The sequence below is a fragment of the Phyllostomus discolor genome, chromosome 2 (assembly GCF_004126475.2).
Source record: "Phyllostomus discolor isolate MPI-MPIP mPhyDis1 chromosome 2, mPhyDis1.pri.v3, whole genome shotgun sequence".
NCBI lineage: Eukaryota > Metazoa > Chordata > Mammalia > Chiroptera > Phyllostomidae > Phyllostomus > Phyllostomus discolor.
Window position 1 is genome coordinate 120,419,366 of NC_040904.2, and position 22,968 is coordinate 120,442,333.

The 22,968-nt window shown below is 37.6% G+C and overlaps 1 protein-coding gene across 2 annotated transcripts in view; it reads left to right on the forward strand.

The window, feature by feature from the left end:
• Nucleotides 1-22,968, forward strand: part of MFSD14B (major facilitator superfamily domain containing 14B) — a 134,191-nt gene that overhangs the window by 108,968 nt on the left and 2,255 nt on the right. For both annotated transcript variants that reach the window (XM_028532217.1, XM_036018421.1), the window contains 4 exons: nt 10,504-10,575; nt 11,963-12,075; nt 20,037-20,134; nt 22,615-22,757. In XM_028532217.1, the coding sequence (XP_028388018.1) occupies nt 10,504-10,575; nt 11,963-12,075; nt 20,037-20,134; nt 22,615-22,757 (426 nt within the window). The remainder of the gene's footprint in view (nt 1-10,503; nt 10,576-11,962; nt 12,076-20,036; nt 20,135-22,614; nt 22,758-22,968) is intronic.

Below are 22,968 nucleotides of genomic sequence, written 5' to 3' on the forward strand. Positions count from 1 at the left end.
AGATCTATTCATTGTTGAGAGTGGGGTGTTAAAATCCCCTACAATGACTGTTGTTGTCAATATTTTTCTTAAAGTCCTCCAGGATTTTCTTTATATATTGAGGTGCTCCTATGTGGGGTACATATATTTTTATAAAGGTTTTACCCTGCTGTTGCATTGTCTTTTAAATATTATATAGTGACCTACTTTGTCCCCTTTTATGTCTTTTATTTTGAAGTCTATTTTGTCTGATATAAGTATTGCTATTCCAGCTTTACTTTAATGTCTGTCTGTTTGGAGTATTTTTTTTCTCTCCCTTCATTTCAAGCTGTATAGATCTTTTGTTCTGAGGTGAGTCTCTCGTAGACAGGATATGTGTGGTTTGTGTTTTCTTTTCCATTCAGCAACCATGTGTCTTTTGATTGGAGCATTTAATCCATTTTCATTTAAGGTTGTTATTGACATGTACTTATTTATTGCCATTTTTTTTTCTGTATCTCTCTCTTTGTCCTGTCATTTTTATAGCAATCCTTCTACCATCTCTTGCAGTGCTGGATTGGTGGGGATGTACTCTTTTAGCCTTCTTTTGTCTGTTAAACTCTTTATTTTACCTCCCAGTTTAAAAGAGAGCCTTTCTGGATAGAGTATTCTTTATTGTAGGTCCTTGCTTTCATCTAGCTTGCTTCATCTAGCCTGATTTTAATTCCTATTCTAGTGTATTTTTCATTTCAAATATTGTATTCTTCATTTCCTCCTGGTTTTTATTCATAGTTTCTATGTCCTTTTCCATGCTGCTACAGTTCCCACTAAGTTCCTTGTAGTTGTCACTGAGTTCCTTGAGCATTGTTATAACCATTATTTTGAATGCTGTGCCTGTTGATTGCTTCCCTCTATTTCATTTAGCTGTTTTTCAGGGGATTCCTCCATTCCTTTTGATTGTGGTGGTTCTTCCTCTGTCTCCCTATTTTCGGTTCTACTTTTTGTTTTTTTATGCTTCTCAGGTTGCTCTGCTTTGCCTGCCTGTCTTTGTGGGGTTAACTTCTGTGGCTGGAGCTCTGTGGGACTCAGTGGTGCAGTCTCTTTGATCACCTGATCTGAAGGCCTCAGGAGTACCCTTTATATTCAGTTTATGTGGGCTGTCTTATAGTTGGGCTTTGATTCTTGGTGGCTCATTCATTGGTGGGTTTTCTCCTTCATCTGGCTGAGTTGAAGTCTCAAATCCCACCATGTTTTGTATGCTGTTGTACAGCTGTTGGTTAACAAAGCACTATGACCATAAATTGAAACCCATGCTAGCAAAAATAACCCCTCACCACACCAGCAATATCAACAGCAATTAAACAAGGATTAATGAAGGTGGAGAGAGATTAAAAATATTATAAGATTGGAAAACAGAATATGAGATGACTCAAGGAGAGAAAAATGATTTTGAGTGGGAAGTGGTGGAGAAATAATGAGAAGGAAACATAAACAAGGTGAAAAGGGAGAGGATAAAATATAAAAATGTAAGTACAACAGGGAAGGGCAATGGCAAAATGGAGTAAGAAAGAAAAACAGTATATACTCTGAGGTTTGAAATAAAATCATAAAGTTAGTGAATCAAAAGTAAATAAACTGCAGAAAAACCACAGGATTGATAACAATGACTTCTGAGTAAAGATTAATAAAGGTGGAAAAGGAATAAGAATATTATACATAAGAACAAAGAGAATATGAGATATAAATACAGTAAAGAAAAATGATTTTCGAGAGGGTGGGGGGAGAAAAAATAATACAAGTAAGGAATAGAATCTAGGCTAAGAGAGGGAAAATGAAATAAAATTCCTAAGTGAAATAAGCAGGTATAGGAGGAATACAAAATGGAGTAAGACAGGAGAAGAGTAACCTATGAGATTTAAAGTACCAAGAATGGTGAACAAATAGGAACACTGTTGAAGAAGAAGACCAATAACTGCAATATCCATGCCAAACAAGCCACACTTCATAAAAGTAGAAAGAAAATAAGAATACTATAAGAACAGAGAAAAGAATGTGAGCTAAGGGAAGAATGCTTTCTTTGAGAGGATAGAGGGAGGAGAAATAGTTAAGAGTAAGGAATAGGAACAAAGCATAGCTTGGGAGAAAATAAAACTTACTACGCAAATAAGAAAGCAAGGAAGAAGGCAAAATGAAGCAAGACAGGGGAAGGGTGCAATGTGAGATTTGAAATAACAATAAAATAAAAAATAATATAAAATCTAAATAAAAAGAATAAAAAATAAAGTAATAAATTAGTTGCATTACATTTGAAGGAAAAGAATAAATATAAAGATTAAAAGGCTATGTGAAAGGAAGAAAAAAGTGTAAATTCTGAAGAAGAGTGAGTTGAAATTCATCTCAGCCATTTGGTGTTTGCCTTCTGACTTCTCTTTCTGGATCTGCCTCTGGTTTTTATCAGCTAAAGGTCCAGTGGTGGGTTGTCCCAGCTTCTGCCAACACCACCTATATCACCTTCACCTGCCTCTAGAGGGAGTTTCTGTTGTGATCAGGATGGTGGGACCTCTGGGTTTCCCTTGAGACACCGTTCAGTCTTTGGGAGAATTGTGGGTGTGTAACCCCTGCCCCTGCACCACCTGCCTTGGTCCGTATCAGCTGATTTCCAATAATGTGTAGTTTCTGATTAATTAACTATCTATCTCAGGGTGGGGGACAATCTATGTAAGAGGTTTAGCTCTCTCCTGCTTGGTGTTGACAGCAGCTCTGTGTGCGAGCAAGGCCAAACAGGGTCCTGATTTCCCCTTGCTATACCGTTTTCTGATCTCCCTGCTTTGCTGGCCTTAGTGAAATAGGGCCCTAGGAACCAGTGTATTTTGTCTCCCTGAGAGAAGTTTAGTGTTGTCCCTCTAGGCATTCCTCTTGCTGTCTTTCCCTTGCAGAATTGCAACCTGCAGGAAGTGGGAGCTGGGTGCGACCTTCTCTTCCCAGAGGCTCAGTTGCTGCCAGGGAAGGAGGCTCTCTCTGCCTTTAAATAATCTCAGGTGCACAGCTCCCACGCTTCCAGTTTCCAGTCCACTGCCCTCACAGCAGAGAGAGGCCTGCATCTCCACTCTGGACAGCCTCCACCCTTCTAGCTGCACTGGACTGGTGCTCAGAGATCCCCTTCCTTCGCACCTTTCTGATCAATCTGCCAGCTGCACCAAGTAGGAGCATGTTGCGCCCTCAATCCCTCCCCATTGCTGGTAGGGCAGCTGTGTGCCAAGTTCCTGCCAAGCACACCTCAGCTCCCCATTTAAAGAGTTTCTCTGGGCATTCCTTCTGCAGCTCTGAGTCACTGTCTGACTTTCCATACACGCCACCTGTCCAAAAAGTCAAGAGTCTTTCACAGTCACAGCAGGCTGTATCCAGCCTCCTTCACCTGACCCAGGTTCAGATAGTATCTCCCTCTCCCTCTCTCTCTCTCTCTCTCTCTTTCTCTCTCTCTCTCTCTCTCTCTCTCTCTCTCTCTCTCTCTCTGGCACTCTCCCAGTTCGCATTTGCTGCTGAAGCTATGGGTGTGCTACTTGCTGTGTATGTGCACCCTGGCTCTCCCTGACCTTGTATATTCAAGTCACTCCTGGCCTGGGCCTCACAATTCCCTGCCCTGGGAGAGGAGGGAGCCACAAATCTTCCGTCTCTGACTGAGTTCTCTGTGGCTACAGGCACTACACATGAGGTATTTCCCCTTCCATCTATAAAATCTCCTTACTGCTTGTTGTGAAGTGTCTTCTGTACTCCTTTGCTTCCAAACTTCTTATCAGCTAAGATTACATTGAATGTTCAGGGATTTTTTTGGAAGATCAGCCAAGTGTCCAACTTGGGTGCAAGAGCGAGTGTAATCAGCTTCTACCTACTTGGCTGCCAACACTCATTATCCCCAATGCTATTGAAAAGATCATCTTTCCATTTCTTTATGTCTTCTTCAATTTCATTCATTAATATTTTTACAGTCTTAAATATGCAAATCTTTTTTTCTTGGTTAAATTTATTCCTATATATTTTATTCCATTTTGGTGCTATTGAAATTGAAATTAATTTATCTTTCTGGTAGTTCAATATTAGTGTAAAGAAACAAAACATTTTTCCCTTAGGTATTTAATTTTATTTTTTATTATTTTTACTAAATTTATCAGCGTAACATTTGTTTATAACATTATATTCATTTCAGATGTACAATTTTATAGGACTCACCACCTGAAGACTAGTATTCTTTTGTCATCATGTATTTGATCCCCTTTACCCTCTTCTCCTCCCCCAACCCCATTCCTTTTTGGTAACCACCATCCTGTTGTCCATATCTGTGAGATGTTTTTTATTGTTTTTTGACTGTTTGTCTTGATTGTTCATTAGTTGCTTTTTGTTTTATATCCCACATGTGAGTGAAATCATGCTGTTCTTACCCTTTTCTGTCTGACTTACATATTTCACTTAAACACGGTGTCCTCAAGATCCATCCATGTTGTCCCAAACAATATTTTTTCTTTTTGTTCTATTTATTGTATGTACCACATCTTCTTTATCCAGTCATTTGTCAAAGGACACTTAGGTTGTTTCCATGTCTTGGCTATGGTGAATAATAAATACTGCAGTGAACATAGGTATACACATATCTTTATCAATAAGTGTTTTTGAATTTTTCAGGTAGATACCCAGAAGAGGGATTGCTGGGTAATATGGTAGTTCTGTTCTTAATTTTTTAAGGAACCATCACACTGTTGTCCATAGTGGCTGCACCAATTTACATTCCCTCTAAGAGTACACAAAAGTGTTCCTTTTTTTATTTCTGCTAATAACCATCCTGAAAGTTTTGAGGTGGTATCTCATTGTGGTTTTGATAAACATTTCCCTTGTAATGAGTGATATTGAGCATTTTTTCATGTACCTGTTTGCCATTGGTATCTTTTCCTGGAAAAGTGTCTATTCAGATCCTTTGCCCATTTTTAATTGAATTGTTTTTTATGGTTTTTTAAATAGTGTTTATGAATTCTTTATATATTTTGAATATTAGCACCTTATCAGGTATCATTTGCATTTATCTTTTCCCATTTAGTTGGTTACCATTTTGTTTTGTTAATCGTTTCTTTTGCTGTACATTACCTGTTCAGTTTGAAATAGTCCCATTGAATTTTTTTTTTAACTTTCCTTACCTTTAGGGTCAAGTTCACAAAAACCCTCTCTGAGACCATGGTCCATAAGTTTAGTGCCTATTTTTGCTTTCTGCTATGTATTTTATTGCTTGAGATCTTGAAGTCTTTAATCCATTTTGAGTTAATATTTGAGTATCATGTCAGGTAATAATCTAGTTTCATTCTGTTGTATGTGTAATTCCAGTTTTCCCAACAACATTTATTGAGGAGACTTGACTTTCCTTTTTCCATTGTATGTATTAGGCTCCTCTGTTGAAAACTATTTACCCATATAGGTGTGAGTTTATCTCTGGGCTTTCAATTCTGTTCCATTAGTTTGTGTGGTTGTTTTTCTCCCAGTACTGTACTGTTATTATCATTGTAGCTTTGTAGTATAATTTAAAGTCAGACTTTCTTTTATCTCAGGATTGCTTTGGCGCTCTAGGGTCTTTTGTGGTTCTATACAAATTTAATGGGGGTTTTTTTGTTCTATTTGTGTGAAAAATGCCATTGGGACTTTGATAAAGATTGCATTAAATCTATATATTGCTTTGCGTAAGTAATGTGGCCATTTTAAAAACCTTAATTCTTCCAACCCAAGAACATGGAAGAGATTCCCATTTCTTTGTGTCTTCAGTTTTGTTCAACAATGTCTTATAGTTCTCACAGTATAGAGTACAATCTTCACCTCCCTTTTAAAGACTTTTCCAGACTTCCAGCCAGGATGGAGGCATCAGTAGATATATTTTCCCTCCTCACACAACCAAAAGGAAAACAACAAAATTTAAAAACAAAAAATAACAAGACCTACCAGAAAATCAATCTACCAAGGAGTTAAAGAAGAAACATTCACCCAGACCAGTGGGAGGGGCAGAGAAGGGTAGCCAGGGTGGGAGAGGACTTGCAGAAAGGCAGAGGTGGGCGGAGTTGGCAGTCCCACATTTTTTTGTGGATAAGCTTGGAGGAACAACTTGGGAGCAAGACACACCACACAACCCAGGGTTCCATTCAGGGAAATAAAGCCTCAAAACCTTTGACTGAAAATACATTTGGGTGTTGAGGCGGCAGAGGAAATTCCCAGCCTCACAGGAGAGTTCATTGGAAAAGTGCACAGGGTCCTAGAATGTACACAAACCCATTCACCGGGGAATTAGCACCAGAAAGGCCTAATTTGCTTGTGGGTAGCAGAGGAAGTGACTGAAAGCCAGCTGAGAGCTGAAAAAGTGGCATTGTTCCCTCTCAGATGCCTCCCCCACAACCTGTGCCACAACAGTTTCCCCACCCTGGCGAATATCTAAGGCTTCACCCCTTACTATGTAATAGATATGCCCAGACACAAAATATGGCCCAAATGAAAGAACAGATTAGAGTTCCAGAAAAAGTACAACTAAGTGATGATGTGATAGCCAGCCTATCAGATTCAGAGTTCGAAACACCAGTAAGCAGGATGTCCACAGAAATGATTGAGTATGGTCACAAAATAGAGGAAAAAGTGAAGGCTATGAGAGGTGAAATAAAGGAAAATGTACAGAGAACCAACAGTGAAGGGAAGGAAACCAGGACTCAAATCAATTGTTTGGACCAGAAGGAAGAAATAAACATTCAAACAGAACAGAATGAAGAAACAAGAATTCAAAATGAGGAGAGTCTTAGGAACCTCCAGGATAACTTTAAATGTTCCAACATCCAAATCATAGGGGTTCCAGAAGAAGAGGAAGAGCAAGAAATGGAAAACTTATTGGAAAACAATGGAAGAGAACTTTCCCAGTGTGGCAAAGGAAATAGACTTCCAGGAAGTCCAGGAAGCTCAGAGAATCCCAAAGAAGTTGGACCCAAGGAAGTACACACTAAGGTACATCATAATTACATTACCCAAGATTAAAGATAAGGAGAGAATCTTAAAAGCAGCAAGAGAAAAGGAGACAGTTACCTACAAAGGAGTTCCCATAAGACTATCTATCAGCTGATAGATATTTCTCAAAAGAATCCTTGCAGGCAAAAAGGGGCTGGAAAGAAGTATTTGAAGTCATTAAAGGCAAGGACCTACATCCAAGGTTACTCTATCCAGCAAAGCTTTTGTTTAGAATGGACGGCAGATAAAGTGCTTCCCTGAGAAGGTCAAGTTAAAGGAGTTCATCATCACCAAGCCCTTATTATATGAAATGTTAAAGGGAGTTACCTATGAAAAAGAAGATCCAAATTACGAATAGTAAAATGACAACATATAACTATCTACTTTAAAAAAAAAAAAACAGACTAAAGAAACAACTAGAACAGGAACCAGAATCACAGAAATGGAGATCACATGGAAGGTTATCAGTGGGGAACAGGTGGGGGGAGAATGGGGGAAAAGGTACAGGGAATTAGAAGCATAAATGCTATGTAGAAAATAGAGGAGGTTAAGAATAGTATAGGAAATGGAAAGGCTAAAGAACTTATATGTATGACGCATGGGCATGAACTAAGGTAGACAAATGATGGTGGGAAGATTAAAGTAAAATAAAATAAAAAAGGCTTTTCTTAGGTATTATTCTTTTTTATTATAAATGGGATTGTTTTCTTCATTTCTGTTTCTGATACTTTGTTGTTAGTGTATAGGAAGGCAACAGACTTTTATATATTTTATATTCTTCAACTTTATTGGTTATTTATATATGTTCCATCAGTTTTTTGATGGATGGAGTCTTTAGGATTTTCTAGGTATACTATTATGTCATCTTCAAATAGTGATAGTTTTACTTCTTCATTTCCAGTGTGGATGCTTTTTTTCCCCATTTTCTTGCCTTTTTGCTGCTGCCAGGATTTCAACACTATTTTGAATAAAAGTGGCAAGAGTGGACATCCTTGTCTTTTTACTGATCTTAGAGGAAAAGCTGTGTGTGGGTGTGTGTAGGTGTTTTTGTGGACTTATCATACATGGCCTTTATAATGTTGGGGTACCTTCCCTCCATACCTGCTTTGTTGTGTTTTTATCATAAATGGACATTGAATTTTGCCAAATGTTTTGCCTCTATTGAGGTGATCATATGATCTTTATCCTTCATTTAGTTAATATAGTATAACATTAACTGATTTGCAGATGTTGAATGATCCATCCTTTCCTCTCTGGTATAAATCCCACTTGATCATGACATATGATTTTTTGTAATGTACTGTTAACTCAGTTTGCTACTACTTTGTTGAACATTTTTGCATCACAGATATTGCCCTATACTTGATAATTTTCTTTTTTTGTGGCATCCTCTGGTTTTGGTAACAGGATAATGCTAGCCCTGTAAAATGTTTGGAAGAATTCTCCTCTGTACTATATTTTGGAAGAGTTTGAGTAGGATTAGTATTAATTCTTCTTTGCATGTTTAGTGGAATTTACTAGTGAAACCATCTGGTCCTAGACTTTGGTTTTTTGAGAGATTTTTGATTACTGATTGAAGATTCTTGCTGGTAATCTGTTCAGATTTTTTATTTCATTGTGATTCTGTGTTGGTAGTTTTTATGGTTCTAGGAATTTACCCATTTCTTCTACGTTGACCACTTTGTTCACATATAATTGTTTATTGTAGTCCCTTATAAACCTTTGTGTGGTATCAGTTGTAAAATCTCCTCTTTCATGTCTGATTTCATTTATGTGAGTCTGTTCTCTTTTTCTTTTGGTTATTCTAACTAAAGGTTTGTCAATTTTCCATTGTGTGAATGTACCATAGTTATTGAGAACAGGCTGACAGTGATCAGAGGGGAGAGGAGAGGGGATAATGGGAGAAAAGTGTGAAGAGTTTACAGGAACAATTATAAAGGACACATGGACAATAACAAGGGGGTGTGGAAATGGGGGAGGGAGGTGGGAAAGGCTGGGGTGATAGGGAGGGGTGGGGGGAAAGGTAGAAAACTGTACTTGAACAACAATTTTAAAATTTAATTAAAAAAGGAAATATTAAAATAAGTTCTTAGGGGAGAAAGAAAATTATATAGGTCAAGAGCTCCAATCTACAAAAACGAGAATCAGTATTGGAAAAAGATGAAATGAAGGTGAAATAAAATATTATATTTTTCTTAAAAAATAGGTTTGTCAATTTTGTTTATATTTTCAAAAAACTAGTTCTTAGATACATTAATATTTACTATTGTCTTTTTAGATTCTATTTTATTAAAAATTTTAAAGTTCTTTTTCTGAATTTTATAGAATTTTAATGCAGGGGAGAGAATTTAACTTTTCTTTTTTTTCTTTTTTTTAAATTTTATTTTAGTTGTTGTTGAAGTACAATTTCCTATCTTTTACTCCCATCCCAGCCCACCCACCCAGTCCTCCCCTCCTCCCTCCCATTTCCACCTGCCCCTAGTTTTTTTATCCTTGTGTCCTTTATACTTGTTCCTGTAAACCCTTCCCCCTTTCCCCTGCAATTCCCCTGAAATTCCCTCCCTTCTCCCCTCTGAACACTGTCAGCCTGTTCTCTATTTCAGTGTCTTTGGTTATATTTTGCGAATTTAACTTTTTAAAAAACTTGATATTTAAAACTAAAAGTTTTAGGAATTTCAGAGTTATGTTAAGGTTAAGAGGCTGAGAAATTATTGCCAGCTAACTTTGCCTGCTTATTAGAATCACCATGAAAACTTTTTGAAACATATCTTTGTCTAGGCCCAGAGAATCTGATTTATTTGGTCTCAAACAGGTTGCAGAGCCTCATTGCTCCCCTCAGCTCTCCCCTCCTTTCTGCTTCTTTGTACCACATGATTTTAATGTACAGCCAAGCTGAGAGCCACTGAATTTGCTAGTGAGTAAATTCTAAATTCTGAATCAAAAGTCAGATTAAGTCATATTATTTTCTTTATATTTTCTCTAATGCTTGATAACATCATACTTGTTTTTTGGTGGGTTTGGGCTGGGAAGGAATATGAAACAATAGACAGGCATATAACAAAATATCTTTAAAATATCTGTTAAATTAAGTTGTACCTGCTTGTATTGTTTTTTGAAAAATCAGATGTAGATATAAATTACTAGTTAATTATGTTCAACTTTCAGCACTGCCTTAATTTGACATTGTCAAGGCTTTATGAAGTTTTTTCAACTGTTTAGTCCTATAGCTTTACTAGAATACTATATTTCTTTTTTTTTTAATATTTTATTTATTTATTTTTAGAGAGGGAAGGGGGGGGGAGAGAGAGAGAGAGAGAGAGGGAGGGAGAGAGGCATCAATGTGCGGTTGCTGGGGGTTATGGCCTGCAACCCAGGAATGTACCCTAGCTGGGGATCGAACCTGGGACACTTTGGTTCCCAGCCCGCGCTCAATCCACTGAGCTATACCAGCCAGGGCTTATATTTCTTAATTTTATAATATCTGTATTAACAATAATATTTCTCCCCCCCACCCTGCCCCTATTTTCACAGGTCATAGGTTTTGGATCTGTTAAAATTGCAGCATTCATAGCTATGGTAGGAATTCTGTCTATTGTGGCTCAGGTGAGTGTCCTTTGACTTATTTCTTTTTTAACATTTTTATTCTTAAATAACTAGGTTCTGAAATATCAGGAAGCTACAAAGAAATTTTCTTAAATATCCCCTGCGCCCCTGCCTTAGTTCCACCTATTCCCCTGACATGGTAACATCGTGTATATATATGGTATAATTGCAGACTCAGTAAACTGACATGTGTATGATCCTCAGAACCATTCTATTTTCAATAGAATGTTAAGATTGGGATTTGGGAGTAATTTAATACAACCTTTCAGTATATTTTAGAATACCTGTCATAGCAAACAAAAACTTGCTTTCATAACTACCAACTATAGGTTAACTAACTGTAGATATCAAAAAATATAATTAACCAGGAGAATATTATTTTAATGTTGAGAAGTAAGTGGAAGTGAAAAGCAGAAGTGAAAATCAGCAACAGTTTCCATCTCTGGTATCCCCAGGACTGAAGAAATGTAGCAAATCAGTGCATTAGAATATAAGTAGTAAATAAAGAGCACTAAAAATTTCCTCATCTCTTATAAATATAGGACCACAAAAGGTAGACTATGTGTTCTTTTGGTTAATTCACTGATATACTTTAGGTGCATTCACTATATCATATGGGACTTCTATTTCCTAAAACAGCTACTTACTGCTTTAAAGTAAAGTAGTCCAAGTAAAGTGAGGTAAAGTGTAGCACTCTTCTGTAGAGGCGAAATGAGAAGACTTTGAAACTGTTTTTGTATAAACATTAGAATTGACAAGGCTAATAGGAATGTACCAAGGCAAAGGCCCTTTTTGTTGTTGTTAAACTGTATCAGCAAATGTAAATTATGTTAAACTTTCAAGTTGCTTGTGATTTGTTTTTTATATGTTAACTCTAGTTAGATAATTAGCCCATCCTTTATCCTATACCCTTTCAGGCTATCTCAAGTAGATTTTTAGCAAACTATATTTATTTAAATCAAATTTTTATCAGTCCAACTTTGTGAAACTGCTAACCTCCAGCAAAATCACATATTCTGCAAATATTCAGCAGGGGCTTGCTATTCAGTGGTGGTAAGTATTATTCACTAAGTGATTGGTATTTCTCAGAAGAAACTGAGGCCATGTCCCTCTCAATCATAATAACTGGTGAATGGCTCCAATTACCTCTTTGGGAAAGTGCTAGAAAAGTACGAGATAAAACAGATTTTTGGGAAGGAGGCTAAAGGCACTGAGTCCCAGGTCAGTAAGAGAGCTGCTGAAGTTCCAACTCTTTAGAACTATATTAGTACCAAATGGTCTTCAGGGCAGTCCCTGGTTATCACTACTGGGTTTCTCTGACAGAGCTTGCTTGCATCAAATCTGTGTATTCATGTGGTTTCTCAAGATTATCTCCTTTGCTTTGCAGACAGTCTTTCTTACCATCTTGATGAGATCATTAGGGAATAAGAATACCGTCCTCCTTGGCTTGGGTTTCCAGATGTTCCAGTTAGTTTGGTATGGTTTTGGATCTAAGGCCTGGTAAGCTTCTCTTGTGGATTCTCATAAACTAGCAGAAAGGTACATCTTTTAAAGGATCTTGAGTTGGTTGAGTGTGGTCTGAAGGAAGCAAGGGTTATTTAATGGTTTGGTGTGTTCAACATTTCAAAAACTGTATAGACTTAATTTGGGGAAGGGTGGAGCTATGTAATTTAGAATTATTTGCATAGATTGTCTTTACCTCATTGTCTTTCATTGAGTTGTTACTTAAGTAAATGTGTATGCTTCCTCCTCCAACCAAAAATTTTATGTCTACCTTTTAAACACATTTGTCAGTTTTTATGGAGCATCACTCAAAAAACAAAAAGTCAAGGAAAATTATAGGTTAAATTGCTGTAATTAGCAGAGTGACCTTGGGCAGTGACATAACCTTTATAACATAAAGGATTTCAATTAGATTAATCCTAATAGCTCTTCCAAAATCATGTGTACTCTGAGGCAGTTATTATAGCTAACATATTATATTCCCATAAACAGTGAGGTCAGAATAAGCCCTGGAATCAGAAGAAATAAAAGGAATCCTGAGTGCTGTTTTGTTAAGTGGCAAGTTTCTCTGTGTGTCTAATTACCAAATACCAGTGTTCATATCTCTATTTCAAATATTAGAGTTAGTCTTCAGTTTACATACGTGGCTTAATTTACAGAAACTATAAATGCTTTAGAGGTCAGGAGATGATTCTTGTTCTTTAAGATTTTAGTCCTACGAGCTTTGTTTCAGTAAGTGAATCAGCCAAACTCATACTATATTAAAAAGATTTTGTTAACCTTTTCTTTTTTTCCTTTTTAGTAAGGATGTGCATGTTCATCATCCCCAAGGAAATCTGGCCAAGCAGGGTTTTAAGTCCACTTAGGGCTTCATATTCCTCACACTTAATGCTTGATATTGATACACATTTAAGTTCATTTTATTGAGAAAAGGACAAAAATCTAAAGCAGAGGTGTCAAACTAATTTTTAACAGGGGCCACATCAGCCTCAAGGTTGCCTTCAAAGGGCGAAATATAGAGGAACCAGATGTCTTGGGATTTTATCACGCTACTCAGAATGGTGCACAGCAAGGTCGTCAGAATAAGCCCTGAAATCAGAAGAAATAAAAGAAATCTTTTAAACTTATATGAATTGTTTATTTCTGGAATTTTCCATTTAATATTTCCCAAGGAGAGTGAACTGGGGTAATTAAAACTTTGGAAGATGAAACCGTGGATAAGGTGGGACCACTGTAGTGGTCTACAGGCCTACAGGCCCTGAAAAAACTGCTACTTTCCATCACTGTTGTAGAGTACACTTGCACACTAATTGGGATAGTATCACTAAGAAAAACCACTTTGGGGGTCTGAAAACCATTTATAAAGCCAGGACCAACCCCTGTGATCAGCACATAAAGCTCAATTCAGAAGATGGCGGCAAGATAGGTGAGAGCGGAGTCCACTTCCCTGTGCACACAAGTGAAACACCTAGCTGATCTTCTGAGGAACAGAGCCAACAGCCAACAGTATCCATATCCCAGCATATGTGAAGATTGGAGACCAAAAATTGTAGAGGACATTGAAAAATCAGACGAGTAGGTAGAAGCTGTGAACACCAGGATACCTGCTGGAAGGGGAAACCCACCAACAAAGGAACCACCAACAGATAACAAAAGAAGAAGGTGAAGGAGGAACTAGAGGCGACACTAACTCAGCCCAGGACCTATCTGGAAATACAACTAAATGGTGGAGAAATTACTCAGAACAAACAACTGAACAAGAAGAGCAAGAGAGAATCCTCAAAGCCTTGTACACACAGAAGAACCAGCTTCAACACAACCTGCCCTCACCCTCACAACAGAAGACAGGATGTGGTGGACAGAGTGACCCTCAGTTAACCAGCTGGAGGGAAGGACCCTCCAAAGAGAGACCCAACAACAATCAAAACCCAAAGACAGACAAAGAGCCAACATAAACGACAGCCCAAGGCCAGTGACCTCAAGAGATCAAGGAGACTGCACTGCTGAATCTCACAGGCCTTTTACCATAGAAGTTCACACCATAAACCCCAGGAGTCAAAATAGATAAATTTAAGAAGCAGAGGCTAACAATAACAGTCTCCCAAGCCCTGGGAAGATAAAGAAACAATGCCCAAATGAAAGGAAAGGAGGAAGCCTCAGAAAGAATGCTAAATGAAATAGATGCAAGTCAACTGTCAGATATTGAGTTCAGAGAGATAGTTATAAGGAAGCTCAGTGAGCTTACAGAGAATTACCAAAAACTACAGGGAAACTACAATGAACTCACTGCAAACTATATCAACGTGAAAAACTATCAACAAGGGCCAAGAGGAAATGAAGAATACAATTTCCTAACTGAAGAACACAATAAAAGGAATCAAAAGCAGGCTAGATGAAGCAGAGGATTAGATCAGCAAGCTGGAGGACAAGGTAGAAAAAAACACCTAGAATGAGCAAGAAAAGGAAAAGACCCTAAAAAAGAATGAAGAGGGATTAAGGGAAATGCAGGACAACATGAAACATAATAATATCCATATAATAGTGTTACCAGAAGGAGGAGAAGAGCAAGGGATAGGAAACCTGTTTGAAAGAGTAATGATGGAAAACTTCCCTAATATGGGAAGAGAAAAAGTCACGCAACTCCAGGAAACACAGAGAGTCCCAATCAAGAGGAACCCAAAGAGGCCCACTTTAAGAAACATCATACTTAAAATGACAAAATTCCAAGATGAAGAGACAATCTTTTTTTTTTTTTTAAGATTTTATTCATTTATTTTTAGAGAGGGAAGGGAGGGAGATAGAGAGAGAGAGAGAGAAACATCAATGTGCGGTTGCTGGGGGCTGTGGCCTGCAACCCAGGCATGTGCCCTGACTGGGAATCGAACCTGCGATGCTTTGATTCACAGCCCGAGCTCAATCCACTGAGCTATGCCAGCCAGGGCAAGAGACAATCTTAAAGGCAGCAAAAAATAGGAAGTAACACAAGAGGGAGCCTCAATAAGACTAGCAGCTGACTTCTCAATGGAAACTCTCCAGGCCAGAAGGGAATGGCAAGAAATGTTCCAAGTAATGGAAACCAGAGGCCTGCACCCAAACCCAGAACCTCCAGCAAGGCTCTCACTTAAAATAGAAGGCCAAATAAGGAGCTTCCCAGACAAAAGAAATCTAAAAGAATACACCTCCACCAAACCAGCTCTACAAGAGATACTAAAGGTACTGCTTTAGAAAAAAGAAAGAAAAGAGTCAGAGAGAGGAACACAGGTATGAAAAAATAGCAATGAATAAGTACCTATCAATAACCTTAAATGTAAATAGATTAAATGCTCCAATCAAAAGACATAGAATAGATGAATGGATAAGAAAGCATTTCCCACACATATGCTGCCTACAAGAGACCCACCTCAGAACAAAAGACCTACACAAACTGAAAATGAGGGGCTGAAAACAAATATTCCAAGCAAATGGACAGGAAAAAAAGCCAGGGTAGCAATACTCATATCAGACAAAATAGACTTCTAAGAAAGGACCATAAAAAGAGACCCAGAAGGTCACTTCATAATACTCAAGGGAAGAATCCATCAAGAAGACATAAACATTGTAAATATATATGCACCCAACATAGGAGCACCCAAATACATAAAGAAAATCTTGGAGGACTTAAAGAAAGATATTGACAGCAACACAATTATAGTAGGGGATTTCGACACTCCACTGTAAAAAATGGACAGATCTTCCAAACAAAATATCAACAAAGATGTTGTGGCATTGAACAATGCTCTAGGTCAAGTTGACTTAACATATATATATAGAGAGAGAGCCTTTCATCTCAAAGAAGCAAAGTACACATTCTTTCCAAATGCACATGGAACATTTTCAAAGACACACCACATGATAGAATCCAAAACCAGCCTCAACAAATTCAAGAAAACTGAAATAATATCAAGCATTTTCTCTGATCACAAGGTACTGAAACTAGAAACCAATCCCAAGGGAAAAAACTGCAAATACTCAAACTCATGGAGCTTGAGTACCATGCTATTAAACAATGAATGGGTCAAGAATGAGATCAAGAACAAATCAAAAAGTTTCTGGAAACAAATGAAAATGAACTCACAACAATCCAAAACTTATGAGACACAGTGAAGGCAGTCTTGAGAGGGAAGTTCATAGCAATACAGGCCTACCTAAAAAAGATAGAAACATTTCAAATAAACAACCTTAACCCTACAAAAACTCAAAGAACAACAACAAAGACAGTCCAGAGCAAGTAGAAGGAAGGAAATAACGAAGATCACAACAGAATTAAATGACATAGAGACTAAAAGCACAATTCTAAGGATCAATGAATCCAGGAGATGGTTCTTTGAAAAGATAAACACAATAGACGATCCTTTAAGCAGACTCACCAAGAAAAAAAGAGAAAGGACCCAAATAAACACAATCAGAAAGGAAAGGGGAGAGATTACAACCAATACCTCAGAAATACAAAGGATTGTAAGAAATTACTGTGAAGAACTATATGCCAAGAAGTGTGAAAACCTAGGTGAAATGGACAAATTTCTAGAAAAATATAGTTTCCAAAAAATGTAGAAGAAGCAGAAAGCCTGAACAGACCAATAACAGGTGATGAAATTGAAACAGTAATCAAAAAGCTTCCAACACACAAAAGCCCTGTACCAGATGGTTTCACAGGAGAATTTTACAAAGCATTTAAAGGAGAACTAACCCCCATCCTCCACAGATTATTCCAAAAAATTCAAGAAGACGGAAGACTCCCAAACTCTTTTTATGAAGCTAGCATCATCGTAATCCCAAAACCAGATAAGGACACAACAAAGAAAGAAAACTTCAGGTCAATATCGCTGATGAACATAGATGCTAAAATTCTCAGCAAAATATTGGCAAACTGCATCCAGGAATACATTAAAAAGATCATACACCATGATTAAGTGGGATTCATCCCAGGGATGCAAGGATGGTACAATATTCCCAAATCAATAAACATAATACACCACATAAACAAAAGTAAAACCAAATTTTACATGATCATATCAATAGATGCGGAAAAAGCATTTGCTAAAGTACACCACCCATTTATGATAATAACACTCAGCAAAGTGGGAGTGGAAGGAGCATTCCTCTACAGACAACATCATACTCACTGGATAAAAACTTAGAGCTTTCCCACTAAAATTTGGAACAAGACAAGGATGCCTGCTTTCACCACTCCTATTCAACATAGTACTGTAATTCCTAGCCACAGCAATCAAACAAGAAAAGGAAATAAAAGGTATCCAAATTGGAATGGAGGAAGTAAAACTGTCATTGTTTGCGGATGACATGATAGAAAATCCACCAAAAACTACTGCATAGACTCCACTAAAAAGCCACTTGACCTAATCAATGAATTTGGCAAAACAGCAGGATAGAAAGTCAGTACTCACAAATCAAAGGCATTTTTGTACACCAACAATGAAATATTAGAAACAGAAATCAGTGAAAAAATCCCAGTTAATACACCAACAAGAAAAATAAAGTACCTAGGAATAAATCTAACCAAGGAGGTAAAAGATCTGTACTCAGAAAACTACATGACAATGAAGAAAGGAATTAAGGAAGACACAAACAAATGGAAGCATGTACCATGCTCATGGATTAGAAGAATTAATATCATCAAAATAGCCATAATACCCAAAGATATTTATAGATTCAGTGCAATCCCTATTAAAGTACCAATGACATATTTCACAGATATAGAACAAACATTTCAGAAATATATATGAAACCATAAATGATCTCGAATAGCTGCAGCAATTTTGAGAAAGAAGAACAAAGCAGGAGGAATCACAATACTTGATATCAAACTGTATTACAAGGCCACTGTAATCAAAACAGCCTGGTACTGGCATAAAAACAGGCACATAGACCAATGGAACAGGACGGAGAGCTCAGAAATAAACCCAAGTCTCTACAGTCAATTAATATTTGACAAAAGGGGAAGAAGCATAAAAGAGTAAAAATAGCCTTTTCTACAAATGGTGTTTGAAGATCTGGACACCTACATGCAAAAAAAAAAAAAGAAAGAAACTTGATCACCAACTTATACCATACACAAAAATAAATACAAGGTGAATAAAAGACTTAAATATAAGTTGTAACATCACAAAAGTCCTAGAGGAAAACTTCACCAGGAAAATCTCAGATATTCCACGCAGAAACATCTTCACTGATATGTTCCCTAAAGTAAGGGACAGAAAGGAAACAATAAACAAATGGGTCCTTAACAAAATAAAAAGCTTCTGCATGACTAAAGAAAACAGCATTAAAATGAAAAGAGGACCAACTGTATGGGAAAGCATATTTGCCAATGATGCCTCAGAGAAGGGTTTGATCCCCAAAATATATAAAGAATTCACACAATTCCACTCAAGGAAGACAAAAATCCCAATGAAAAAATGGCAAAAGACTTGAACAGACACTTCTCCAAGGAGGACATACAGAGGGCCTAGAGATATAGGAAAAGATACTCAGCATCACTAGCTATCAGAGCGAAGCAAATTAAAACCAGAATGAGATACCACCTAACACCGGTCAGAATGGCCATCATAAAAAAATCAACAAAGAAGTGTTGGAGAGGGTGTGGAGAAAAGGGAACCCTAGTGCACTGTTGGTGGGAATGCAGACTGGTGTAGCCACTGTGAAAAACAGTATGGAATTTCCTCAGAAAACTATAAACGGGTCTGCCTTTTGACCCAGCAATTCCACTTCTAGGATTATATCCTAAGAACCCTGAAACACCAATCCAAAAGAACCTATGTACCCCAATGTTCACAGCAGCACAATTTTCAATAGCCAAGTGCTGGAAGCAACCTCAGTGCACATTGGCCAACAAGTGGATCAAAAAACTATGGTATATTTACACAATGGAATTCTACGCAGCAGAGAGAAAGAAGGAACTCCTACTGTTTGTGACAGCATGGGTGGAACTGGAGAGCATTATGGGAAGTGAAATAAGCCAGTTGGTGAGGGACAAATACTATATGATCTCACCTTTAAGTGGAGTATAATCAACAAAACCAAAAAAGCAAAAACAATGTAACCAGAGACATTGAAATTAAGAACAATGTAACAATAGCCAGAGGGGAGGGGGAGGGGACAGTGGGGAGAAGGGTTTTCAGGAACTACTATGAAGGACACAGGGGCAAAACCAAGGGGGAGAGTGGAAGCAAGGGAAGGAGGTGGACTTGGTTTGGGTGGTGGGGAGAAAATGGAGACAACTGTAATTAAACAACAATAAAATAATTTTTTAAAAAAGGCCGGATGTAATTTCAAATCCTTAACAGTTAAGGAGTAGTTACATTTATAGAATCCTAAAATTATTTCGGCTCCTTTTGAAGGCAAGCACGAGGCTAATGTGGCACCCAGTGAAAATGAGTTTGACACCCCTGCTCTAAGGGAAGCTGGCTTGGAAGTCTGCAGGATGACATCCTGCACTTTGGGTTTCTGTTTCTTTTCCTTTGGTAACACATGATGCTTTCTTGAGGGGTAGCAAAATCAGCGGCTCAAGGGCAATGGGAAGGTGAGCCTTTGGGAAGTACAAAGAAAAAGTGGAAAATTGGTGGGGGGAAATGTTGTATTTATAGAAACAAGAAATCTTTTTGAACTTCATTGAGTGAGCTTACATATAAAGGTGGCAATAAGGAAGTCAGGAAGAACAGATTTTGAAAAGAAGTAAAATAAAATAAATGAAACTTTCCCAGCTTTGAAGTGTTTAATAGTAAGAGGGTGACATAACTTTCCAGGATTGAAAAAATCTGTTATTAAAGAGGAAAAATTAAATATAATTTAACATGAGAAAACGGAAAGTATTTTGTGCTTTCACCACTGATTGTACTCTGAGCAGCAGGCTCCTTGGGACGTGGCCTGCCACCTGATTGCAGCCTGTGATGTCATTGCAGGATGATGTGGGCAGCGGGGACCGTGGCGGCCATGTCCAGCATCACGTTTCCGGCAGTCAGTGCCCTCGTTTCTCAGAATGCAGAGTCAGATCAGCAAGGTGAGGTCACTGTCACTTCTCTGCTTTCCTCCTCAGTTGAGACATACCTGCCAGAAACATGAGCAGCTCTGAGCCTCTTCACATCCATGTGGTCCCTTCTCAATGATTATATCTATTTACTTCTGCAAATAGGAAGGTTCTGATTTCCTTCTTGCTCTTATTTTTCCTTCATCTTATACTCATGTGAAGTGTGGGCTCAATAGTTCAGAATACTAAGAATTATAAATAGAACTGTTTTTACCTTTTAGTTTTTTATTCATCTTTAGTGTGATGCCATCAAATTAACTAGGCTATCATCATATTTTTAACAGATGTCTATCAAATAATGACAGACTAGTTAGTAAAACAATGGGCTCTTTATTTAATCATTGTAATCACTAAAATTTCTTTAATTTGGAATCTAAGTTCATTAGCTTAATTTAGGAAATGATTCTTTGAGAGGATAAGGAAAAAATAAATCTGTATAGTTGTGGATAATTCCGCAACTATAATAATTGCAGAGTGAGAGATAAAGTTAAGATGACAATGTGGAAAGAAGCATGTAGACTCTTCCTTCACCTTTCTTGTGTCTCTGGTTTCCCCATCATGCAGTTCCTACTACCAGAATTAATCCTTTTCTTTGTCATGTTTTAATGACTCATTTTTTAATGACTCATCTTACTGTGGTCAAGAAATAGTAAATTTTAGCCCTGGCTGGTGTAGCTCAGTGGATTGAGCATGCGCTGCAAACCATAGTGTCGCAGATTCGATTCCCAGTCAGGGTACATGCCTGGGTTGCGGGCCATGACCCCCAGCAACCGCACATTGATGTTTCTCTCTCTCTCTTTCTCTCTCTCTTCCTCCCTTCCCTCTCTAAAAATAAATAAATAAAATCTTTTTTAAAAAAGGAAAAAAGAAATAGTAAATTTTAGAAAGCAAAAAATTTAAGTGGATTAGTACCATTTAAAAAGTTTCAATAATATGAATCGACCTAGAGAACATTATGCTAAGTGAAATAAGGCAATCAGAGAAAGACAAATACCATGTGATTTCACTCATATGTGGAATCTAATGAACAAACTGAACTAACAAGGAAAATGGGGACAGATTCATAGATGGAAAACAGGATGACAGCTGGGAGGGGAGGGATTGATGTACTGAGCAAAAAAGTAAAAGGACTCATGGACAACAGTGTGGTGATTGCAGGAGGATGGGGGATAAAAGGGGACTAAATGGTAATGGAAAAAATACAATGAAGATTAAACTTAAAAAGTTTCAATTAAAAACTATGGGAAAAGCCCTGGCTGGCATAGCTCAGTGGATTGAGCATGGGCTGGGAACCAAAGTGTCCCAGGTTCGATTCCCAGCCAGGGTATATGCCTGGGTTGCAGGCCATAACCCCCAGCAACTGCACATTGATGTTTCTCTCTCTCTCTCTCTATCTCCCTCCCTTCCCTCTCTAAAAATAAATAAATAAAATCTTTAAAAAAAAAACAACACTATGGGAAAAATAGTGCATTTATTGCACCTATTTTTCCACATCAGAAATTAGCCATTTTATTCACATCCACATTTGAAAGTAGTTTCACTTGACCACAAATCATATGTGTCCCTGCCCGTGGTAACTCAGCTGGCTGCATATCCCTGGAGAGGCATTAGGACTGAAGTGGTGAAGGTATGCCATCTGAAGATGAGTATGCTTGATGCCTGACAGACACAGTTCTGTTTTCATGTCATAAATTCTCTTTGGCTCTTTTTATGCTTATATATATTAATAAAGGTGTTTCCAAATGTCTGCATACAAAATTATTACTGCATATGGTATTAGGTTGAATTATCTTTGACCTAGAGAAACATGCATTTCAAACAGTTCAAGCTAATTTTTTACCTGTCATGTTGGAAATCAGATATATCTAGAAATGGGCACTCGTAGGATTTTTCAGTGCAGGTCTGCAAAAAGATACATCAGAGATGAGAAGGTCACCTTGATGAACATAATCCATCCAAAGGGCCTGGGACCACACAGCATCAGGACTGTATTGGACTCACATGGACAAGGCTGCAAGAGGCAAAAGGCAGATTTTCATTATGAAAGCACCATTAAATAAGTAGAACAGGAAAATCTTAACCCACCAAAAAAGTGGAAATTGCCTGTAAATGGAGAATATTAAAATGTTTCATTTTAATATTCCCCATTTATAGGAATGTCTAGCTTTATGGGGGGAGTTGAGCCCCTAATGGGTTTTAGAAACATCACTGTCATGTGATGACAATGGATGTTAGGCCCAGAGTGATAACATTAAAAGAACATGGTAAAACCAAGAATACATTTGTTCAATGAATGGAAATATAATGAATGAAATCCCTAACCTACTTTCCTTAGCATGGAGTACTCCATTCCACTGAGTCAGTATATCTTAGTTTGTAAGAAAGTTAGGCTAAGTCCCCAGTCTTGAGATACTTATCAGAGAAGACTGGCTTCCTTCTTTGTTTGGATTTAGGAGTTGCTCAGGGGATCATAACTGGAATAAGAGGACTATGTAATGGCCTGGGACCGGCACTGTATGGCTTCATATTCTACATGTTTCATGTGGAACTGACTGAGTTGGAACCAGAATTGAATTCTAACAATGCTGCTCTACAGGTAATTTGTTGATAAAGTTTTATAACAATGTTATGTGTGACTGTAGTAAAATCTTCTCACCTTAAATTTGGAGAGAGTCCTTATTTGTATAATATTACTGTTATATCTGACAGTAGTGAGTGCTTTGTTAAGCGCTTCCTGGGATTGGGAAAGGAGCATTTCAGTGATTTAATATCTTATATCAAAGATTTGTTTTAACTATGTTCAGATT